This window comes from Pan paniscus, chromosome 9, assembly GCF_029289425.2.
Source record: "Pan paniscus chromosome 9, NHGRI_mPanPan1-v2.0_pri, whole genome shotgun sequence".
Taxonomy (NCBI): domain Eukaryota; kingdom Metazoa; phylum Chordata; class Mammalia; order Primates; family Hominidae; genus Pan; species Pan paniscus.
This window is the reverse complement of record NC_073258.2, coordinates 110,706,925-110,728,040: the sequence shown is the minus strand read 5'-3', so window position 1 is coordinate 110,728,040 and position 21,116 is coordinate 110,706,925. Positions and strand designations below refer to the sequence as shown.

The window sequence follows — 21,116 nt, the reverse complement described above, 5'->3', positions numbered from 1 at the left end:
CATTACACATAGAAATTACCTGTGGCACTTTGAGAGCTCCATATGCCCTGAAACCAACTCGGGAGCTCCTTATTCAGTGGGTTGTGGGGGTAGAGCAGGGGTGGAATGGCTTAGGGATCAATAGTTGAAAAAGCTTCCCAAGTGATTCTGATGTGAGCCAAGTTAAAGAACTACTTCAATAGGGCCTTATTTACTCTCATCTCTTTTTTTCTTTTTAAAATAATCTTTGTTTTTCCTAAATCAAATTAGCACTGAAGGAACTTTAAATAACTAAAATGATCAGATTTTTTTTTTAATAAAAGGAGAGAAAGGAGAGGCTTGGAAAACTTCCACCAAGAATGTCTGTGCTCTTATAGTTCTAGCCTTATCCCTTACATTGTAGGGAGTGGTGAGTGGCTGGGCAGTAGGTCCCAGTAGGTAAATCTGGCTTTGACTGGAGGACTTAGCAGGGTTTCCCAAATATTCTCACTTGCCATAACTTCCACTAGACTCTACATGTCTACAACACAGTCCCATATCTGATGTTCTCTCCCTTTGACAGATCACATGTTCTAATTTGTGCTTCTGAAAATGGGGCCCTTGGAACCATAAGAGCTTCCCCCATTTCCCTTGGCTTCTCCTCCCTTTGCCTTCACTTACCTCTAGCAGATGCCAATGTAGATCCATAATCCTTTCTCTGAAACCTTTGGAGCCAAATGTGGATTGGAACTCAAGATGGATTGGAACTCAAGACTTTTGAAGGGTAAACTCTGCATTGCATATTTTACACATTTCCTTCAGTGTAGTTGGAGGAACACCCTGTGATCAAACATTTTCATGTTTCTACAGGAAACACAGAACTCCTCTCAGGAAGTGGGATGAATAAAGACCACAAGCAGCCTCATACGTGTTCAGTTCAGGTTCTGCTACCAGATGACATTGCCAGATTTGTGAATTAAAAACTCAAGAGTTTCAGAGCTCTTTGGATTTTGAAATTGTGAACAAAGGATAGAGAATCCTTGGTAGCTTCATCGTTTAAAAATTGGTTGGCAAAACTACTCTTTCTCAGACTTTACCAGTTTTTCTCATCCTTGTAACAAAATCATAAGTAACATGAAAAACCAATTTCCATGATCAGTTGCTTTCTGAATATTAATACTTTCAATGTGGTCAGAAATGGAAACCCCAGATAACCCTAGTTTATTTTTTTAATGGCAAAACTAAAATAGATTCAAACAAACAAACAAACAAACAAACAAACAAACAGACAGACAGACATTTAGAAGCTATATCATTGAATCCTGGTGGCTCAAGTTCAGAAATCTAAACAGCCGCCTTGAACCTAAGGTGAGCCATTTTGTTAACCCATGGTCATCCTATTAACTCCATTCTTCAGCCTTCAGACATCTTTTCCCCCCTCTAATTGTAAGTTATATAGTTTTCATAGTTGGATTGGCTGAATTTCTCTTAGATTGTCCTTGCTGGGGTTCCTGGGGTTAGGCGGGCTTGCTGAAGAGACCATATGGGTAAATGTTATGTGACCTCACTGTTTTTATAGGCTGGTGAGGCCCAAGAGACATTGAGTTCTGTGCATTTATTTTCTCATTAGGTTAGCTACTTACTGTTTTAGGACAGATTTTCTCCCTGTGTACTTCTCAGAACATGTGATATAGTTGGTGGGTGGTAAAAAAAGAAAAAAATCTCCTTTCTTTTTAAAATAGTTCATAGTAGAATTTGCTTTGGGGAGGAATGGGCTTGAAAATATCTTTTTTTAAAAAATTAAAAAAATGGATGTTTATTTACCATCAATCTTATTTCCATCTTGCTTAAGAGCCCATGGAAGAACAACTTAAAATCACTTGGTGGTGGTTCCTACCCCTTCAGTGGCCTGAGTCAGGGGAGCTGCAGACCATTCTTCCATGGCAGGTTGAATGCTGTAGTTTTCAGTCGAAACCTGCTGAATGGCCACAGGGGCACCTGCTTGCCTTCAGACCAGTCTGCAACCTCTGGTTGAGTAGCAGTGGAGTCAGGAGCTCGGGTAGTCCATTCACTCTGAAATTCCTCCTTGGTCACAGTCTTTTCAGCAGCAGCCTGTTCTTCCTTTTCAATCTCTTCAGGATCTCTATGGAAGTAGAAATCAGGCATGACCTTGATGAGTGTTCACAGGAGATGGTGCCACTTGTGTGCAGAACTTCCCGGGCCAGTCTCCACCACATCAGACCCACTGAGTGAACTCCCTTGTTGTTGCATGGGATGGAGATGCCCACAGAGCACCGAGGAGAATCTGTGGAACACAGAGCAATGGTAGGCAGGTTACCATAAGATGTCTCTGTGAAAACTGGTGGTTAGCCCTGGGATCAGTAACCACCAAAAAACACGGCTCCTGGAAGGCTGCCTGGATTGGGTTAGTGAAGGTTCCAGGAGTAAAGCAGCTAGCAATAGGATTTGCTCCAGTGGCAGTAGCAAATTTGAGCACAACCCACCGGCCAGGATTCCTGGAGGACATGACACTGACATCAGCAGGGTTTTCAATGGCAACAATAGATGAGCTGCCAGCAGAAGCTTCTCCCAGATCCTCTTCAGACTGATGATGTAGATGCTGTCACTTTTCCTCTGGAAATCAAGGTTGGTGCCACCTAAGTGAGTTCCTGCTGCAAGGAATTTAAGGACATCCTCCTCCTTCAGTTGCAGGACATCAAGGGCTTTGGACACTGTAAAAGTTTCCCTTTAAGCTACAGGAATCTAGAATACATCTTGATGGAGCATTTGGGAATGAAAAATCCTATCCCCATGATAGGATTGAGAAGTCTTAGGGCAGAACAAATGGAAGGTAGAATGATTTTTCATTTAAAACAAAATTGCTGATGGGGGCAGGGGTCATATAGGAGAGAGAATGACTGAGCAATGTGAGAAATCAGCAGAGAGACTACAGAACTAGGTTGACTGTTATTCAGATCTAATTGTTTATGGGTCAACTGTGCAAACCCTGTATATTTCCTAACTTCTCTAAACTTTCTATAAAACCTGCTACCCAAAGTCTTTGTGTGAATGATTTTTTGTGTTTGTGTGTAAAACCAAGGAAGATAGCGGAATACCAGTTCAAGAACCCAGTGGGAATAAAGAAAAAGTTGCAAGGTGCCAAAGTGCAGAACAAGAAATTAGCTGAAGCAAGAGGCACTCAGGAGAACATAAGCCCTGGAGAAATACATGGAAATCTTGCAGAGGGAATTGGTCTTTCAATATCGGGTGTGCTGGAGACCAGAAATAGTCTTGTCTAGATTTTAAGAGACAGGGTGATCCTGGATATCACCTAGGTTAAATAGTATATGGTCAACAGAAGTTATAAATGGCTTATTTAAATGATGGTAAACTGGACTTAGAATGTCACAGTCATCTCATAATGGAAAGAGTCCTGGAAAGGGACTTAGAAGTTCTGGGCTTGAGTTTTGTGGCACAATAATTATGTGACTGAGAAGACAGCTAACCACTATGAGGTACAGTTTTCTCATCTGTAAAAGGAGGAAAGAAACTAATTATTGGTCCTTTCATTTGGAAAATGGCCCAGATAGTAACTAGGATGTCCTAGGAAAATGCACACAATTTGGAATCCGAAATGCCCATGTGAAATATACAAACACATCCTGCTTTTGCCGTGTGCTGGCTGTGTGACCTTTGGTCAGCTACTTAAATTCCTAAGCCTGATTCTTTATCTTTAAAGTAATAAGTATGCCTCAGGTGGCTTCAGGAGGATTAAGTTATTTAGCCTAGGTAAAGTGCCTGTGGTAGAGATGCTTGATTAAATATTAGACCCATATCTCTTGAATATAAGTCAACTTCTTTGCTCAGTTTTCTTCCCCATGACCTTGTGGGAAAAACATTTCAGTTCTGTTTTATAGAGTAGTCCAACTTGACACCCACTTATCCCTGCTGAGCAGAAAAAGAAATCACACCAAGCAACAATTCAACTGCACATTTTGCCAATTATATGGAATTTAAAAGCATATATTCAAATCCATATGCTGCTATGGTTACTGATTATAATACACTAAGGGTTTACGAAGAAAACTCTATATAAGGAACAGTATGCAGAGAAGTGATAAGTTTTGCCTGCTGATTCCTTCGTCACTATGTAGTTTCTATATTTAATATAAACCTTTCCCAACATCAATTCTAAATCCCAAGATTGTTTGTTTTAATAATCCTGAGAAATACAGTAGTAATGGAATTCTTATCAACTTTTTTTTTTTTTTTTTTTGCCTTGGAATGACTGGGGGCTGCCTCTGTCATCCACTTCACTCCTAACTTCACCAAGCCAGGGGTAGTTCCAGTTAGGCTTATAGTGAATAAGGTATAAAATCCTCAATTCTTCCATGAAAATGAGACAACCCTTTCTTATGTCCCAACGTTTCTTCTCACTAGCCAGCTATCATCAGGATGCCTTGGGCAGGCCTCCATCCCACTAAACACTGCCTCTGCAGTACCACTGAAGAACACCTAGGGTGAAGGGTTAGCTCTACCTGCCTTCTTTCCGTCCCTGTTTCTTAGGTGCCTAGGGTTTCCATCTCCCTAGGGTCCTAGTGCCTTGGGAGAGGAAAGGGAGCTCTTTCCTCTACCTCAGAAGTATTGATAGGGCCAGGTTTCCTGCCCTAAATCTGCCAAGTCTATTTCCTGCTGGACCTCATGGTGTCTCCCTTTTATCCACAGTGTGTATCTGACCCATACCTAATAAAGGACTCTATAATAAGGAAAGTGGGTCTGAGGATAGGTAGAAAGCATGGGTCATTATACAGAACCATACAATTATGTTTTCTTAATTTTGGTTCACATTTTCACTTGTTTACTGAATGGAATAAGTAAATATTGTATTGCCCCAACCTGCATTTCATCACCCCTAGGTTGAAAAAATAGTTCTTAGCTGATGAAACATTTCCAAACAATTATTGTGCTTCAAAAGATGCTCATTTAGGCATTGTGTTGAATTATGTGCTACTTATATTTTTGACCTAGTATTTCCTTTTATTTGGGTAGGCTATAGTCTTTCTTTGATAAGTATTTGTAATCCTGAATTTCCCGCTTCCTAAGGGAAATAAACAGATTGTGAAAGTTTACTACATTTTCATGAAGATGGTAATGAAGTACACAAATATTTGATGTTAATTTACTTCATTTTCCCTGGGGGACCCAGGATGTCCTAAATTGTAAATATATCTTAAGCAGAGAAGTCAGTGTTTCAGTGTAGGTATGACATCAACGCTATGTCTCAGATTTTCACCGATGGGCAAAAAGACCTTTATTAGGTCAGTGCGACCAAATTGTGTTAATGTGGCTTGCTCTCATAAGGGAAATGAGATATAGAAAGATTAATTTTAGGGGTTCAGACTTTATCAGAATTTATAATTGAGAAGACAGATTGGGGCTCTAAATCTGAGACTCTCAGACAGTAAACAAAGGGAAAGGAATATTTATCATTTTTTTTTTTTTTTGAGACGTAGTCTTGCTCTGTCACCCAGGCTGGAGTGTAGTGGCACGATCTCAGCTCATTGCAACCTCCATCTCCTGGATTCAAGCAATTCTCCTGCTTCAGGCTCCTGAGTAGCTGAGATTACGGGTGTGCACCACCACACCTGGCTAATTTTTTATCTTTATCTTTTTAGTAGAGATGGGGTTTCGCCATGTTGGCCAGGCTGGTGTTGAACTCCTGACCTCAAGCAATCCACCCGCCTCAGCCTCTGAAAGTGCTGGAATTACAGGCATGAACCACTGTGCTGGGCTATTTAACTTTTAAAGAGGCCATTTTCCAGAAGTTGATTGTTTTGGAACTCAGCACAATTTCACATAGGATTGAAGTTATAGGTGGCAGTTGCTTTAGTCTAGTATACACACATGCAAATGTAGAGCACAAGGCCTGTGAATCTGGAGCTTGGCCCAGGCATGGATTGAGGGAGCTGGAAGAAGATTGGATTTTTATAGAGCATCAGCTTTGTAGTCAGAGCAGGCTGGGGCATGAATGCTACAGGCTGGTTCTAGGGATGGCCCTTGGCACCACGGCCTTTTGGTTTATTGAAGTCTGATCAGTAACCACAATACCATATCAATTTGACTTCCCATGCACTTATTAAATCTGTGAAATTGTCTTTATTTTTATTACCACCAAGACAGCACCACATCCCAACGGGACTCCTGGAATAACTTTCTAACTGATCTGCTTTATATCTACTCTTTCTCATTGAGTCTCCATAATATAACCAATCTGATCTTTTAATGATTAAATGTTTAGGGAATCATGGCTGTTTTGAAATCTGTCAGTGGTTTCTCATTGTCCTTACAATAAATACCCCAGTCCTCACTGAAGTCTACAAGGCCTTCTACAATCTGGGCTCTCTGTACTTCTGCAACCTCAAACTGGGCTGTTCTTTACAGTGATCTTATTTCCATTCTCAAATACGCCAACCGTACCATGTTGGGACCTTCACGCATGATGCTCCTTTTCCTGAAACACTTTGACCCAAACTCTGCTTGATCCACGGGCAATATTCTTGGATTGGCAGGTTCTCAGAGGTATTCATCTATGATTAAAGTTCAAAATCATAAAACATTGGATAGAGGCCTTTCACAGGCTGATTAAAACATAGAACTAAATTTATTTGATTTGAAAGTCTTCAGCATATCCTATACATACACACATACACACTGCATTATTAAAATGAAAAAATGTTTCATAAAATATGTTAGTTTATGAGCTGCCATTTAAATCTTATGAAACAGGAGAGTTCCCTGACCCCCTTTGCACTACATGCAACAGGGGTGTGGCTCATCTGTTTGGCCGCTGTGCACTCAAACCCCTTACGGGATGGAGAGCACAGAGATAGGTAGATGCAGGAGCTGGAGCGAGTGCTTTTGAGCTCTGCCCCCATGGTAGCATCCAGTGGTTGGTGCCTCTGACTCGCAAAGCCCCAGTGGGTGTGCTACAGTGCTCTTTTAGCTCTGCTGTCTGCAGATGGCTTAAGTGTTAACCAGCTCAGTGACCCCTTGGTACCTGGGTTCTTGTCTGGCATCCAGGAAGAGTCAGGTCACACACTGACTTGAAAGTTGGTGAATGTGGGGGGTTTATGAGTAGTGGAGGGGGCTCTCAGTGGGATGGATGGGGAGCTGGAAAGGGGATGGAGTGGGAAGATGATCTTTCCCTGGAGTTTGGCCATCTAGCAGCCGATATCCTCTCCAACCAGCCCCAGCTGAACTCCTCTCGATGTTCAGATGCTCCATCTCCTCTTTTCTCTGCTCCACCATTCTGCTGCTCTTCTGCTCTTCTGTTCATCTGCTCATGGAGCCTGGAGTTTGGGGTTTATATGGGTACAGGATAGGGAGTGTGGTGGGCCAAAAGGCAACTTTTGGGTGGAAAAACAGGAATGCCTGTTCTCATTTAGGGCCTCGGGTTTCCAGGCTTGAAGTTGGGGCCTTTGCTGGGGAACAATCCTTTTCTACCCAGCATTTCCCTGCCTCCTGTCCATATCACTTAGAGCTAATGTTTTAGTTCATAATACTTAAAATTACAATACAAACATGAATCATATCTTGATAATTCCAGGCAGGGTAAAAAAAAAAACCTTGATCAAAACATTTAAATTCTATCAAATGTTATTATAAGGTGGGCAGATTGCTCTCCCAAACAACAAGTGGTTATAATGAAAAGGAGACTTTCCTTAATTTGCCAATTAATTGATATTTCCATAAGTAGTTACTAGTAAAATAATTCTAATGTTTAATATAACTTAGGTTCTGTTCAGTGGTCATTTACTGAATGGTCTATAGGCCAGAAGTAGCCTACATGTGTTTTGTTTCATCTATTGCATATTAAAAACATTTGAAGCAGTATTTAATAATTGGGAGAATTAAAATAATGGAGACTTCTGCTTCCCTTTGAACATGGAGGCACTGATGACCTAAGATCCATACTCCCCACATGGAAACAATCAGCTGGAGAGGAGCGGGAGGTATTCCCTTTAGGTACGGCAGTGTTTCTCAATCCTGAGTGTGCATCAAAATCACCTGGGGGGCTTGTTAAGCCACAGTTTTCTGGGCCCCACCCTAGAATTTCTCATTCAGTAGGTCTGGGATGGGGCCCCCAAATTAGCATTTCTAACAGGCTCCCAGGTGATGCTGATGCTGCTGGTCAGAGTCAGAGTCCACACCTTGAGAACCATTGAAGTGGGGACTATGCTTTTCTGTTCACAGCAGTGCCCCTACTTCTTGTTGATTACCTTCACCTGAATATCCACTGCCATTTATCAAACTCACATTATTACTTTTTGCATAATTAGAGAATATTTTTCCCTATGTATTTATCTTGAAAGTGTGAAGATAACAAAAAAAGGAAAAAATATGTTTGTGGAAGGAAAGAATATTCCAACGTGTTTGCTATGCAAACACTTGGCCCTCTTCACCCATGTGCATTTCCTATTAGTACATGGCTTCTGGACCCTTTGAGTTTGTGAGCTCAGTGTTATGGTACTTTTCACACAGAAGAAGACTAAACTTGGACAGTAGGGTCTTGGCTTTTAGTCATTCAGACTGGGCTTAAGCCTCTGGATCTGTAGTTTACTAGCTCTGTGACACTGGGAAACTTCTGAATCTCATTAAGTCTCATTTCCTCATCTATAATATAGGGATCTTAGTAATAACTATTCCACTGGGTTATGGTAAAATTAAAAAATTGAATGTGATGTGTCTAGCACATAATAAATGCTCAATAACTATTATTTGTCAAGGCATTTATTGGCATTTTAATACTAATTTTAGAATAATGCAACCATGAGCTGGAAGGAGAGGAAAGAAACTAAGCAGAAATGGAGTCAGGAAACTGGAAAAGCTGAGTTGGGAAACTGGAAAAGCTGAGTTGGGAAACTGGAAAAGCTGAGTTGGGAAACTGGAAAAGCTGAGTTGGGAAACTGGAAAAGCTGAGTTGGGAAACTGGAAAAGCTGAGTCAGGAAAGTTAAAACCCAGAATGAGTAGAGGTTTGCAAAAAGCACAAAGGACAACAAAAGTGGAGTCTCACAGTCATTTTTAGAGTTAGAAAAATAAGGAAAGAATATTGATTAAGGAAAATTAATGTTAATAGACAATAGGAAAAAAAATTCCAGAAATATTGAATTGGTGTTTGAATTTTTTTCTTCTTGGTAAAAGAGAAGTATTTTCAGTCAGAAGGGAAAAATAAATATTAGTAAGAGGAATCTAAATTCTTAGATTTATCTAAGAATCACAAAGAGCTATCCAAATGAGTTCATGTTAGCCATGTTTGTATAAACCAGGTCATTGGTTCCTGGAAGAAAGGGCAGGTAAGTTTGTGGAAACATAAATGACAATCGATGAGGAATTACAGAGCATGAGCATGTTCCCTTACAACCACAGAGACCCATTTTAATTCTGATTTCCAAAAGAAAGAAGAGGAAGTGTCTACTCATTCTCATGACTTTATGAATTATAAACCAATAAGCTTGATGTGTACCCCAAGTGAAATAGTAAATGAATTGATCATCAGCATTTAGGAAAGGAAAATAATGAGTATAAAGTGGGGTCATTGGTTCTTAAATGTAAGTTTTATCAGTATACTTATTGTCTTTTTTGATAAGATTATTAAACTAGTGGATCATGGAAATGATTCACTTATTCAGCAACTATTTATTGAATACTAGTTAGGTGCAGACACATGGTCTGTTTCATTTTTTATTGGAGAAACAGCCAATATGGTCACCTGCTAATGAACATGGGATACAATCAAACATTCTGGAAAGAATGGAACAGAGATCAAACCAAGTGTACATATGCCCACACAAAAAGATGGTCTTTTTCAAAATTGGAAATACAGGAGTTGCTGGATGAGATAATAGAAAATGAGTTAATTTTAGGACTTGTGTTTAAAATGTGTTAATGATGTAGCTAGAGATATCTATTAACTTACAGACACGGAGCTCAGAAGGCCCTGGGCTGGAGATAAGGATCTGGGAATCATTAGCTTGTATAGATTGTCAAAGTTATCACAATGCCTGAGATTTCCCAGGAGGGGCATGTTGAATGAGAGCCCCAGCCAGAACGCAGGAAGCATGAATATCTAAGAAAAGAAGAAAAAGAGCTTATAAAGAAGACAGAGAAACAAAAAGTGGGGAGGTAGGAGGAGAATCAGGAGAGAGTGATGCCACTGGCCAAGGGAGGAGAGCCATTCCTGTGAAATGCTGATGGCCAGCTGCATTTGGAAGCCTTGCTTCGGTTGTGACACCAATCTGCACTGATGTGGGAGTTTTCTCCAGCAGCTCACGCTGAGCTAGCAGGGTGTAGGAGAGGAAAAGGGAGATAGACTGAATGGTCTATATTAGGAGGTTTGCAGAAATAGTAAAGTGGAAGAACAAGGAAAATAGTAAAGAAGTTATTAAAGAAGTACATTCATATGGTGCTTAAATTTAGCATAATGTGATGTTGGGTGGGCAGCCAGAATCTCAGTTGTCTTAATTAATACTCAAAAGTAGCATAATTGGGCTGTGCACGGTGCCTCACACTTGTAATCTCAGCACTTTGGGAGGCTGAGGTGGGAGGATCACTTGTGCCCAGGAGTTCAAGATTACAGTAAGTTATGACTGTGCCATTGCACCCCACGGTGGATAACAGAGCAAGACTCCATCTCTTAAAAAAAAAAAAAAAAAAGGAGCGTAGTTGAAACAAATAGTGAAATCTAGCAGACGAAAAAATCTAATGGAGATGCATATACATTCTACACTTTGCCGAGGAATTGTCAGAGTGCTGAATGAAGCAGAGATGAGGACAAATTCCTGTGGAATAAAGCTAGACACTTACTCCACCTTCTTCTTTTCTCTTTCTCCTAAAGTGACAATGAATCTTTAATTAATATTTTCTCTTTTAAGAATGGATTTTAAAAAGACAATGAGTTGAACCAACGTTTTTCCATCTGGACATAAGATAACCACGTGGAGGTCAATTGACATTCAGATTTTGTAGCTGACTTTCAACTCACTGATAATATTACATTGCTAATAATATAGGTAACATTTTATGTGTTAAGTAGTTTTACATGTGTTTATGTGTATAGTAGATCTATGAATCTCAGTCCATAGACTGCATTGATCTAGAAAAATAACATTTCCTCTAACTCAATTTGATGTTTTATCTTTGTACTAGCAGGCTAAGGGTAACACTCTCCGATTATTATTGGTTTCTCTCTTCTTCCCGGGGGTTGAGACAAAGACCCTGTTGGGATTTACTTAGTGCCTTTAGCAGTACATTGAGGGAGGGTGAGCCTTCTGGTCCCTGAGCCATCTGTTCCCATTGAGTTACCCTGAGAGAGTATTTGGCTTGCAGCATGGCCTTTTAGAACTGGAGGCTCACAGAGATGTTTTGCTGCATAGCTTGAGGGCCAGAAATCTTGTTTGGTTTTTGTTTGTTTGTTTGTTTGTTTTTGAGCCGGAGTCTTGCTCTGTCGCCCAGGCAGGAGTGCAGTGTCGAGATCTCGGCTCACTGCAAGCTTCGCCTCCCAGGTTCACACCAGAAATCTTTAAGAGGCAATGAACTGGTGTGCCTAGACCCTGCACGAAGCCATCTCCTCTTTGGGGTATTGCTACCTCCTGCTTTGGGGTATTGCTACCTACTGCCCAGAAAGAAGGGAACCTGGCTCTTGAACCCCTCATTCTGTCTGTTCTCATCATTATCTGCTCTTCACTCTCCATGCCTCAGACCTCAGAGAATCCTATTCTAGGTGGTGGGTGGAGGAAGTCAATGCTCTTTGACCTCTGTTTCTCCCACACATTTGATCTTGACATCATCCCCAAAATTCTAAGTTCCCTCTTTTAAAACACAGAGACAAAAAGTGCCAATTGGCTATTTATATCTTCTGACTAATTGCCTCCCCTCCCTGAGGCAATGAGCGCAGGATTGCCTATACACTTGGAAAAGGGGAAAGACCAGAAGAAAAATGGACCCAAATAACTCTCCCTCCACACCCACATTAAATTATTTATTCTTGTAGCAACAAAATTAGAAAATTAGCTAGGAGCTTTGCTATTTGCTTTAAAAGCATCCTTCCAAATCTGAGATTCTATAGTTTTATCAATGTTAGGCTAAACCAGTTGGTTTGTGCTGCTAGCAAGGATGGAAAAAACCATGGGGCAGCTTTCGAGGCAGATGACAGCAGCTGATCAGACACTGAGAGCAAGGGCCCTGAACCTCTAGTCCTTTAGTTCTGGAGTGTTCAGAAAGACTCTTAAGAAATAATAGTGACCAAAACGGAACACTTCTCTGATGCCTAACTTTGGACTTTGCCTCTGACCATTAAATGGAGGTTTTCACTTCTCTGTGTGGCCAGACCTGGCTCTTCTTCAACTCCAGTTTCTCTTCTGATTGTGGCTCGACAGCATGTCTCAGTCCTTGGTGACTTTCAGTCTCCTGCATTGGGGTCAGGACTGTGATGCATCCTGGTGGCCTCTGAAATTTTATAGAACCTTATTATCAATGAACATTGGTCAATATTAATTGCGTAGAGCTCTGTGCTAAGGTTTTGCATATTGTAAAACTAAAGGGGCTTACAGTCATGTTGGAGAGATGGGGTGTGTGCATCGTCCAGTGCAGCATGTCTCAAGCACCCTCTATGCGATGGTCCCAGGAGTCTGGGGAAGGAGAGTAGCACGAAGCAGAACTATCAACTGCTGAGCCAAAAAGGCATGCACTGTGACACTTGAATTGCAGCTGCTTTAGAACCGTACCTAAAAATAGCTCCAGCTCAATCTGCAGAAATTCTGACCTTAATGGATATGCTCGAGTTCAAGAAAGATGATTTATTCTTAGATCTTTATAACCAACTGCGAAGGAAGTCTCAATCTCAGCAACATCAGTGATTACTCCTAATAATATCTATCTCCCAGACACATGCTTTGAAGATGAAATGAGACGATACAGGCAAAACAACACTGATTGCAATTCAGATATTTACTGGTATGGTTCATTATTCTTATATATTCAAGAGGTACAGTGGGTGCTTTTACATTTTAATAAGGAATACTAGATACCGAGTGAGGCCCTCCCCTCACATCCACCAAATTGATCACTGCAGTGTTTGCATCAAAATAGCAGTATCAGTATCAAAATAATCAGATTTTGAATGCCTCAGAATACCCAAAGCATCCACTTCTAAATTGCTATTTAAGATGAATGCTCTACCTTTTATATTGCATTTTTGAAACTGAGTCAATCAGAAAAGTACTTTGATGTTGTAAATACCTACACATCAGCTCATCTGCTTTTAAATTAATCAAAATATTTAGGCATCTTCACAGAAATTTCTCATATTCATAAAACAAGGCAATAGTTATTTACTTCCTGGCATGGTAATGTGTTTTGGGCAATCTCTGTTTGACTTGCATAAAAGGAATAAAAGCTAGTTTCATGAAACTCCATTGTCAGAATAATGAATGTTTTAAAAATACACTATTCAAAGCCTGCTCAACTCTCTTCCTCAGGCTATGGAGAATGTTTCTCCAGTGAGTCTTAGAAGGAAGGAAACCCTTCCTTCACCCCACTTCCTGTGCCTCCTTTAGAGCTGGGCTTGTAGCCAGAGTGAACAGAGAATGGCAAAACTGTTAAAAGGTTAACCGTCGACATGGCGTTCTCAGCATCTCTCAAAGGCACTTAGGAAACTAGTTGCAAGGAGATGAGTAGCAGCCAGAGAGCACCCCAGAGAGTACACTTGTGCTTATTATTCCACATGATTACATATTCAAATTGGTTTTAATTCCTGGGCAGCCATGGGGATGTTGGGGGAGGTGGGAAATAGCTTGCTGGAAAGGGGCAAGAACGGCGGAAGGAGCAGGTCTGGCATTAAAAATGTGCTGCAGATACTTCTCTAAGGCAAATGAGCCTCACGATTATGAATTCAGGCAACAAGGAAAGAGCTGTGGATCTAAAAAACGAGGTTGAATTTCCACGTGACATATGATAATCCCTTTCAATACATTAAGAATTCTACTTTGCATCAGCGTTACAGACGTCTTTTTCTTGAATCCTTCATAAAGGGCTTTAAAAAATTCTACTGTGGCCAGGTAAGTTAACCCATACCCATGCTGCCTTATAGATTCAAAAACCCCAGGGATTATGAGTAAATGTCTGTGACATTTTAGTCAGCTGGAGTTGGTGTTAGGAAACTTTTGAGGGTTCGTGGCTACAGATATAACCTTTGGCTGTCTTCACCAACTGTGGTTTTGAGAGGATTCACAGTGGTTACGTTTGAAGGTGTGGGCAGAGGTAGGGGAATTTGAAAAACATATGCAATTGTTTATTAGCTTTGTATGTTTGTAACCTTTCAATGGCACTTTCAAATAAAAAATACTCAGCATTTGAAAAGCCACGTTTTATTGCTAGAAATAGAATAAATGGAATATAAACGTAGACAGCAGTGAGTATAATCTATTTAACACACATTATAGGATTTAAAAATCCTAATCAAGTTTGCCATTTCATCCAGGAATCTGTAATAGAACCTAATTGAGATGTGTTGAGACTTGGGAGGATTAATCACAGGAGGATGGAACTGAATTAGGAGGAGGTGAGACTCGGAGAATGAAATGCAGCAGGGACTTGGAGGAGAGGGATTGGACTCAACACAGCATTATCTAGAAGGTTAACAACAGACTATGGCTGATAGACCATGTAATAGCAGGAGAACCCAACATAAGGGTGTGGGCAATGAGAGTTTTGACCAAGAAGAATTTCAGAGCAAGTGATATTCAAAGGTCTAAGTAGCTCTGTCCAATAGAAATATGTAGTTTAAAATTTTCTAGTAGCTATATTTTAAAAAGTAAAAAGAAACATATACAATAAATTCTAATAATATATTTCATTAAACTCACTATATCCAAAATATTATCATATCAACTTGTGGCACAGTGCCCAGTGGCCATAGGTGGCTATCATATTGAAAAGCACAGAAATCAATCAGTTCTTTGGCACCAGGTAAGTCTATCAGGTCAGAGGAAGACCAACATCATGACTGGATGGAAATGGGCATATTAAATGGACGTGTTAACTGGTAATTTGCAGAAGAGAAAGTATAAATGGTTAGACAGTTTATAAAATAATTTCCACCTCACTTGTAATAAAAACTATAAAAATTAAAATATCAGCAAGATATTATTTCTCAACTGTCAAAATAGCCAAGGTTAAAAAAATGGAGTTGTTTGAAGGTATGCTAAAACTCACATGATGCTGTTAGCAGTATAAATTGGTATAACTATTGGAAAATAGTTTTATATTTCATATCAAGAGCTTGGAATTGTTTTTCTTACTTTTGGAACTCTATAACAAAAAACAATAGCAATCATTACTGAATGCTTATTACATGAAAGATGATATGTTTAGCATTTAATTATTTTAAATCTTTTAACCATCACAGCAGCTCTGGGAAGTAGATGTTATTATCCAGTTTTAACCCTATGAAAATAAATCAAAGTATGGAAAAATTATGGATTAATATGTTATTAATAGCATTGTTATAAGAAGCAAAAAATAAAAATAGAGGCAAATAAACAGATTTAGTAAAAACCCTAATATTTCAGAATCAGGAAATAGTTAACTAAATGAAATTTTTCAATGGAATCAATGTATTTGTAAGACTGCTTTTTAAAGAATATGAAATGACATGGGAAAATACATATCTTAGTCTGCTATTGCCTCAATAAAGCCACATAACAAACATTAAATCTGTCTGGCCGAAAACAACAAACATTTACTTATTTTGCTTATGTTTGCGGGTTAGCTGGAATAAGACTCTGCTTTTGGCTTCAGGTAAACCGGCCTTGGCTGCAGGTTGCAGGTCTGGGCTCAGGTATGTTGCTCTGTATTCATTTTGGAGCCCAGGTTGAAGGGGTATCTGCTACCAGGGGGAAGCTCTTCTCATGGGAGTCTCCTAGGGGGCAAGAGGATGAGTGCAACCACACAGCACATCCGCTTGCTTCATGTCTACCAACTTCTGATTGGCCAAAGCAAGTCACATGGCCCAGCCTAAAGTGAGGGATGGGGAAGTATCCTCTGCTTGCCTTGAGAAGATGGCAAGAATGAGTTATGTCTAATTCTCTTTTGAGGGAAAAAAAGAACAGGCACAAATAATTCAATTAACCCCAGTCTGCTTTCCATTACCTTTCTTCACATCCCTCCCACAGGTGCTTGCGTCCATCTCAAGATCCTTCCAAATCTCATCCCCTGCTGGTGTCATTCTAGTAGGAGAAGAGTGAGATGCACATAGCGGTCATGGTTTATAGCCATTGTGAAATCCTCGTTGATCAATGTTGCCAGGTTCCCCTACCTTGGGAGAAGGGAATATTCTTACTGGCTTAGACCCCATTACTGCTCCCTGGGCATAGCTCCCCAAACCTCAGTTCATTATTTCTCTGTGGTTTTTGGCTCCACTCTTTGGGAAGTCCCTTGCCAAAATCCCCCTTGGTCACTTCTAAAGTGGGCATTGGAGAATATGCCGTATTTGGTGTCTGAGTCACCCTCTCAGCCTGCACCCTCCCTGTGGAAGGTTGGGGTAGGAGGAGACTAGAGGCAGTTTTATATCTCAAAAAGTCACAATCGCTTTTAGTTCATGTTAACAGAAATTTTCTCAATATAGGTTTATTTTTTTATTCCCTATAAATGCAGGATTTCTGGGCCATGTTTATGCACTCTCAATTCTGTTGCAAGGTAGCCATGCTTTCCTTGGAACCTGTATTAGTCAGGGTTCTCTAGAGGGACAGAACTAATAGGATAGATGTGTATATGAAAGGACATTTATAAAGAAGTATTGACTCACACAAACACAAGATGAAGTCCCACACTAGGCCATCTGCAAGCTGAGGAGCAAGGAAGCCAGTCTGAGTCCTAAAACCTCAGAAGTAGGGAAGCCGAGAGTGCAGCCTTCAGTCTGTTGCTGAAGGCCGCAGGACCCCTGGCAAATCACTGGTGTAAATCTAAGAGTCCAAAAGCTGAATAACTTGGAGTCTGATAGTTGAGGGCAGGAAGCAAGGAAGCAAAGATAGTTGAGGATGAAAGAAGCAAGGAAGAAAGATGAAGGCCGGAAGACTCAATGAGTCAAGTCCTTCCAACTTCTTCTGCCTGCTTTATTCTAGCCATGTTGGCAGCTGATTAGATGGTGCCCACCTGGATTGAGAGTGGGTCTGCCTCTCCCAGTCCACTAACTCAAATGTTAATCTCCTTTGGCAACACCCTGACAGACACACTCGGGAACGATACTTTGCATCCTTCAATCCAATCAAGTTGACATTCAGTATTAACAATCACAAGTCCACCTTGTGTCAACTTGAACCTGTACGCATCTCCTGAAATCATACATAATCTTCAAATAAAGACAATCAATAATAAGGTCATAATTATGCCTAACATAATACAACTATTCTTTGTACAAATGGAAGTGCACTAATCCTTAACCTAAATGCTATTACATAAAGTTAACAACACTTAAATGCTGATATAAAGTCAATAAATCTTATGTCATATGATAAAGGAAAAAGAAAAGAAATAAAATGAAGATATTTCCTTAGTATAAGTGTACACATGCACAAACATGTTCTTAACAAAATAAGGAGGAAATACTCATGACAATTACAGTTCTCGTTTCTGCAGCTGGTCATGTGGTTGTAGCTGGTATTGGTGACTACCTTCTACTAACCATTCTGTATTCCCTTTGCCTTCAGCAAGCACCTCAGTGGGTGGTGAATTTTTACCTGGTGGAGTGACCCAGACCTTCATTCCTGAAGGGTCTGGGTCATCTGTAGTCCTGCCTGGATTGGGTTGTTTTAGTTTCCCATTGACCTTAATCACAGGGTATGATATAAGAGACGCCCTAAGAGATCTCCTGTGTAGACTGATTTCATCTTGACAGACCAGATCAATCACCCCAGCCAACAATGTAACTCCCTACTTAGCCTGTTGACTTAGAGGTAGGAGGAGCCCAAAGTGTCCAGGTGGCAATCGTAACTTCCAGTTTAATGGGATCATTGTTGAGTCTCCTGGTGGCAGCATTCCTCCCTCTGGAACTAAGACCTCTAGACCAGCAGAACGTAATGTCACAGGAACAGGAAGCAAAAATTTTGCTAGGGGGTCACTAGGGATGATGGTGAGCGGTGCCACTTCCATTTCCATCCCTTGATTCCTGGACCCATGAATACTGGCTCTGAGGGAAACAGTACCATATATTGGATGCTGATTCAAAGCATACACAACCTTCTGGAGAACTTTGCCCCAGCCCTGCAAAGTGCTATCACCTAGTTGGTGGTGTCATTTTGACTTCAAAAGGCCATTCCACCATCCTATCAATCCGGCTGCTTCAGGATGATGGGGAACATGGTAAGACCAGTGAATTCCATGAGCATGAGCCCATTGCTGCACTTCTTTGGTTGTAAAGTTAGTGTCTTGGTCAGAGGCAATGCTGTGTGGAATACCATGACAGTGGATAAGGCATTCCATGAGTCCACAGATGGTAGTCTTGACAGAAGCATTGTGTGCAGGATAGGCACACCCATATCTGGAGTAAGTATCTGTTCTGGTGAGAACAAACCATTGCTCTTTCCATGATGCAAGAGCTCCAATATAATCAACCTGTCACCAAGTAGCTGGCTGATTGAGGAATGGTGCCGTATCAAGAGCTCAGTGTTGGTCTCTGCTGCTGGCAAATTGGGCACTCAGCAGTGGCTGTAGCCAGGTCAGCCTTGGCGAGTGAAAGTTCATGTTGCTGAGCCCATGCATAACCTCTGTCCCTGCCACCATGGCCACTTTGTTCATGGGCCCATTCGGTGATGAGAGAGGTGGCTGGGGAAAGAGGCTGAGTGTTATCCACAGAATGAGTCATCCTATCCACTTGATTACTGAGGTCACCCTTTAGTGAACCTTCACATGAGATACAAATAGCTTCACAGTTTTTTACCACTCAGAGAAGTCCATCCATTTACCTCTTCCCCAAATTTCCTTGTCACCAATTTTCCAATCATGCTTCTTCCAAGTCCCTGACCATCCAGCCAAACCATTGGCTACAGCCCATAAATCAGTATGTAATCACACATCTGGCCATTTTTTCTTCCAAGCAAAGTGCACAGCCAGATGCACTGCTTGAAGTTCTGCTCACTGGGAAGATTTCCCTTCACCGCTGTCCTTCAGGGATGTCCTAGAAAGGGGCTGTAGTGGTGCAGCTGTCCACTTTCAGGTGGTGCCTGCATATCATGCAGAACCATCTGTGAACCAGGCCCTAGTCTTCTCTTCCTCTGTCAAGTCATCATAGGGAACTCCTCATGAGGTCATTGGTGCAGGCTGAGGGAGAGAAGGCAGGGTGGCAGAAGTGGAGATCATGGGCATTTGAGCCACTTTCTCATGTAACTTACTTGTGCCCTCAGGAACAGCCTGAGCCCCATCAAATACATACCACTTCCATTTAATGATGGAATGCTGCTCTGCATGACCCACTTTATGGCTAGATGGGTCAGAAAGCAACCAGTTCATGATAGGCAGTTCAGGTTGCATGGTGACTTGATGACCCATAGTCAAACATTCAGTTTCCACCAAAGCCCGGTAACAGGCCAAGAGCTGTCTCTCAAAAGAAGAGTAGTTATCTGTGGAAGATGGCAGGGCCTTGCTCCAAAATCCTAGAGGCCTCTGCTCTGATTCACCTATGGGGGCCTGCCAATGGCTCCAAACAGCATCCCTATCTGCCACTGACACCTCAAGCACCATTGAATCTGCTGGGTCATATGGCCCAAGCACTTACACAGCAGCCTGGACCTGCAGCAGAGCCTTCTCCTGTTCTGGACTCCATTCAAAATCAGCAGGCTTTTGGGTCACTTGATAAATGGGCCAGAGTAACACACCCAGATGAAGAATATTTTGCCTCCAGAATCCAAATAGGCCCACTAGGTGTTGTGCCTCTTTCTTGGTTGTAGGAGGGGCCAAATGAAGCAACTTATCCTTCACCTTAGAAGGATATAAAGATATATAAAGATATAGGCCACACACCACTGGAGCCCTAGAAATTTTACTGAGGTAAAAGGTCTCTGAATTTTAGTTGGATTTATTTCCCATCACGTGGCATGCAAATGTCTCACCAATAAGTCCAATGTGTTTGCTACGTCTCGCTCACTGGATCCAGTCAGCCTAATGTCATCAATATAATGGGCCAGTGTGATATTCTGTGAAAGGAAAAAGTGATCAAGATCTCTGTGAACAAGATTATGACACAAAGCTGGAGAGTTGATATACCCCTGAGGTAAGATAGTGAAAGTGTATTGCTGGTCTTGCCAGATGAAGGCAAATTGCTTCTGGTGGGCCTTATGGACAGGAATGGAGAAAAAGGCAATTGCCAAATCAATGGTTGCATACCAGGTACCAGGAGATGTGTTAATTCATTCAAGCAATGAAACCACATCTGGTACAGCAGCTGCAATTGGAGCCACTACTAGGTTAAACTTATAATAATCCACTGCCATTCTCCAAGATCCATCTGTCTTCTGCACAGGCCAAATGGGAGAGTTGAATGGGAATGTGGTGGGAATCGGAATCACCTCCCCTGCATCTTTCAAGTCCTTGATGCTGGTGTTAATCTCTGCAATCCCTCCAGGGATGCGATATTGGTTTTGGTTTACTGTTTTTCTAGGTAGAGGCAGTTCTAATGGCTTCCATTTGGTCTTTCCCACTGTAATAGCCCTCTCCCTACCTGTCAGGGAGCCAATGTGGGGGTTCTGCCAGTGGCTAAGTATGTCTATGCCAATTATGCATTCTGGCACTGGGAAAACAACAGGATGAGTCCAGAGACCCACTAGACCCATTGTAAGTTGGACCTGAGCTAAAACACCATTAATTACCTGACCTCCTTGAGCCTGTACTTTAACTGGGGGACAACAATAACATTTTGGGTCAGTTGGAATCAACATCAGCTCAGAGCCAGTGTCTAGTAGTCCCCCAAAAGTCTGATCATTCCCCTTTCCCCAGTACACAATTACTCTGGTAAAAGGCTGGAGGTCTCCTTGGGGAAAGATGGGAGAAAGATTAGCAGCATAAATTGTTGGTAGTGTAGTGGGGTCCTTTCTCAAGGGAACCTGGCCTC

At 41.3% G+C, this 21,116-nt stretch overlaps 1 protein-coding gene across 1 annotated transcript; it reads right to left on the bottom strand.

Annotated features, from left to right (window-relative positions):
* Positions 1-1,872: 1,872 nt before the first annotated feature.
* LOC100989621 (uncharacterized) lies at positions 1,873-16,888 on the bottom strand. The gene is made up of 8 exons (XM_063608325.1): positions 16,821-16,888; positions 16,166-16,242; positions 12,566-12,645; positions 12,347-12,463; positions 9,936-10,085; positions 6,425-6,545; positions 2,495-2,690; positions 1,873-2,101 (listed from the first exon to the last, which is right to left on the bottom strand). The coding sequence occupies exons 3-8, from the start codon at positions 12,608-12,610 to the stop codon at positions 1,873-1,875; spliced, it is 858 nt and encodes a 285-aa protein (XP_063464395.1). The 5' UTR covers positions 12,611-12,645; positions 16,166-16,242; positions 16,821-16,888.
* Between the last annotated feature and the right edge of the window lie 4,228 nt (positions 16,889-21,116).

Excerpts from the sequence above, each read along its gene's own strand:
- LOC100989621 (XM_063608325.1), bottom strand. The coding sequence starts at position 12,610 with ATGCTGCACTGGACGATGCACACACCCCATCTCTCCAACATGACT. Across the intron at positions 12,464-12,565 it reads CCCATCTCTCCAACATGACT|AGGCCACCAGGATGCATCAC; the intron begins GTAAGCCCCTTT and ends ATAAAATTTCAG. Across the intron at positions 2,102-2,494 it reads CCATTGAAAACCCTGCTGAT|AGATCCTGAAGAGATTGAAA; the intron begins GTCAGTGTCATG and ends CTACTTCCATAG.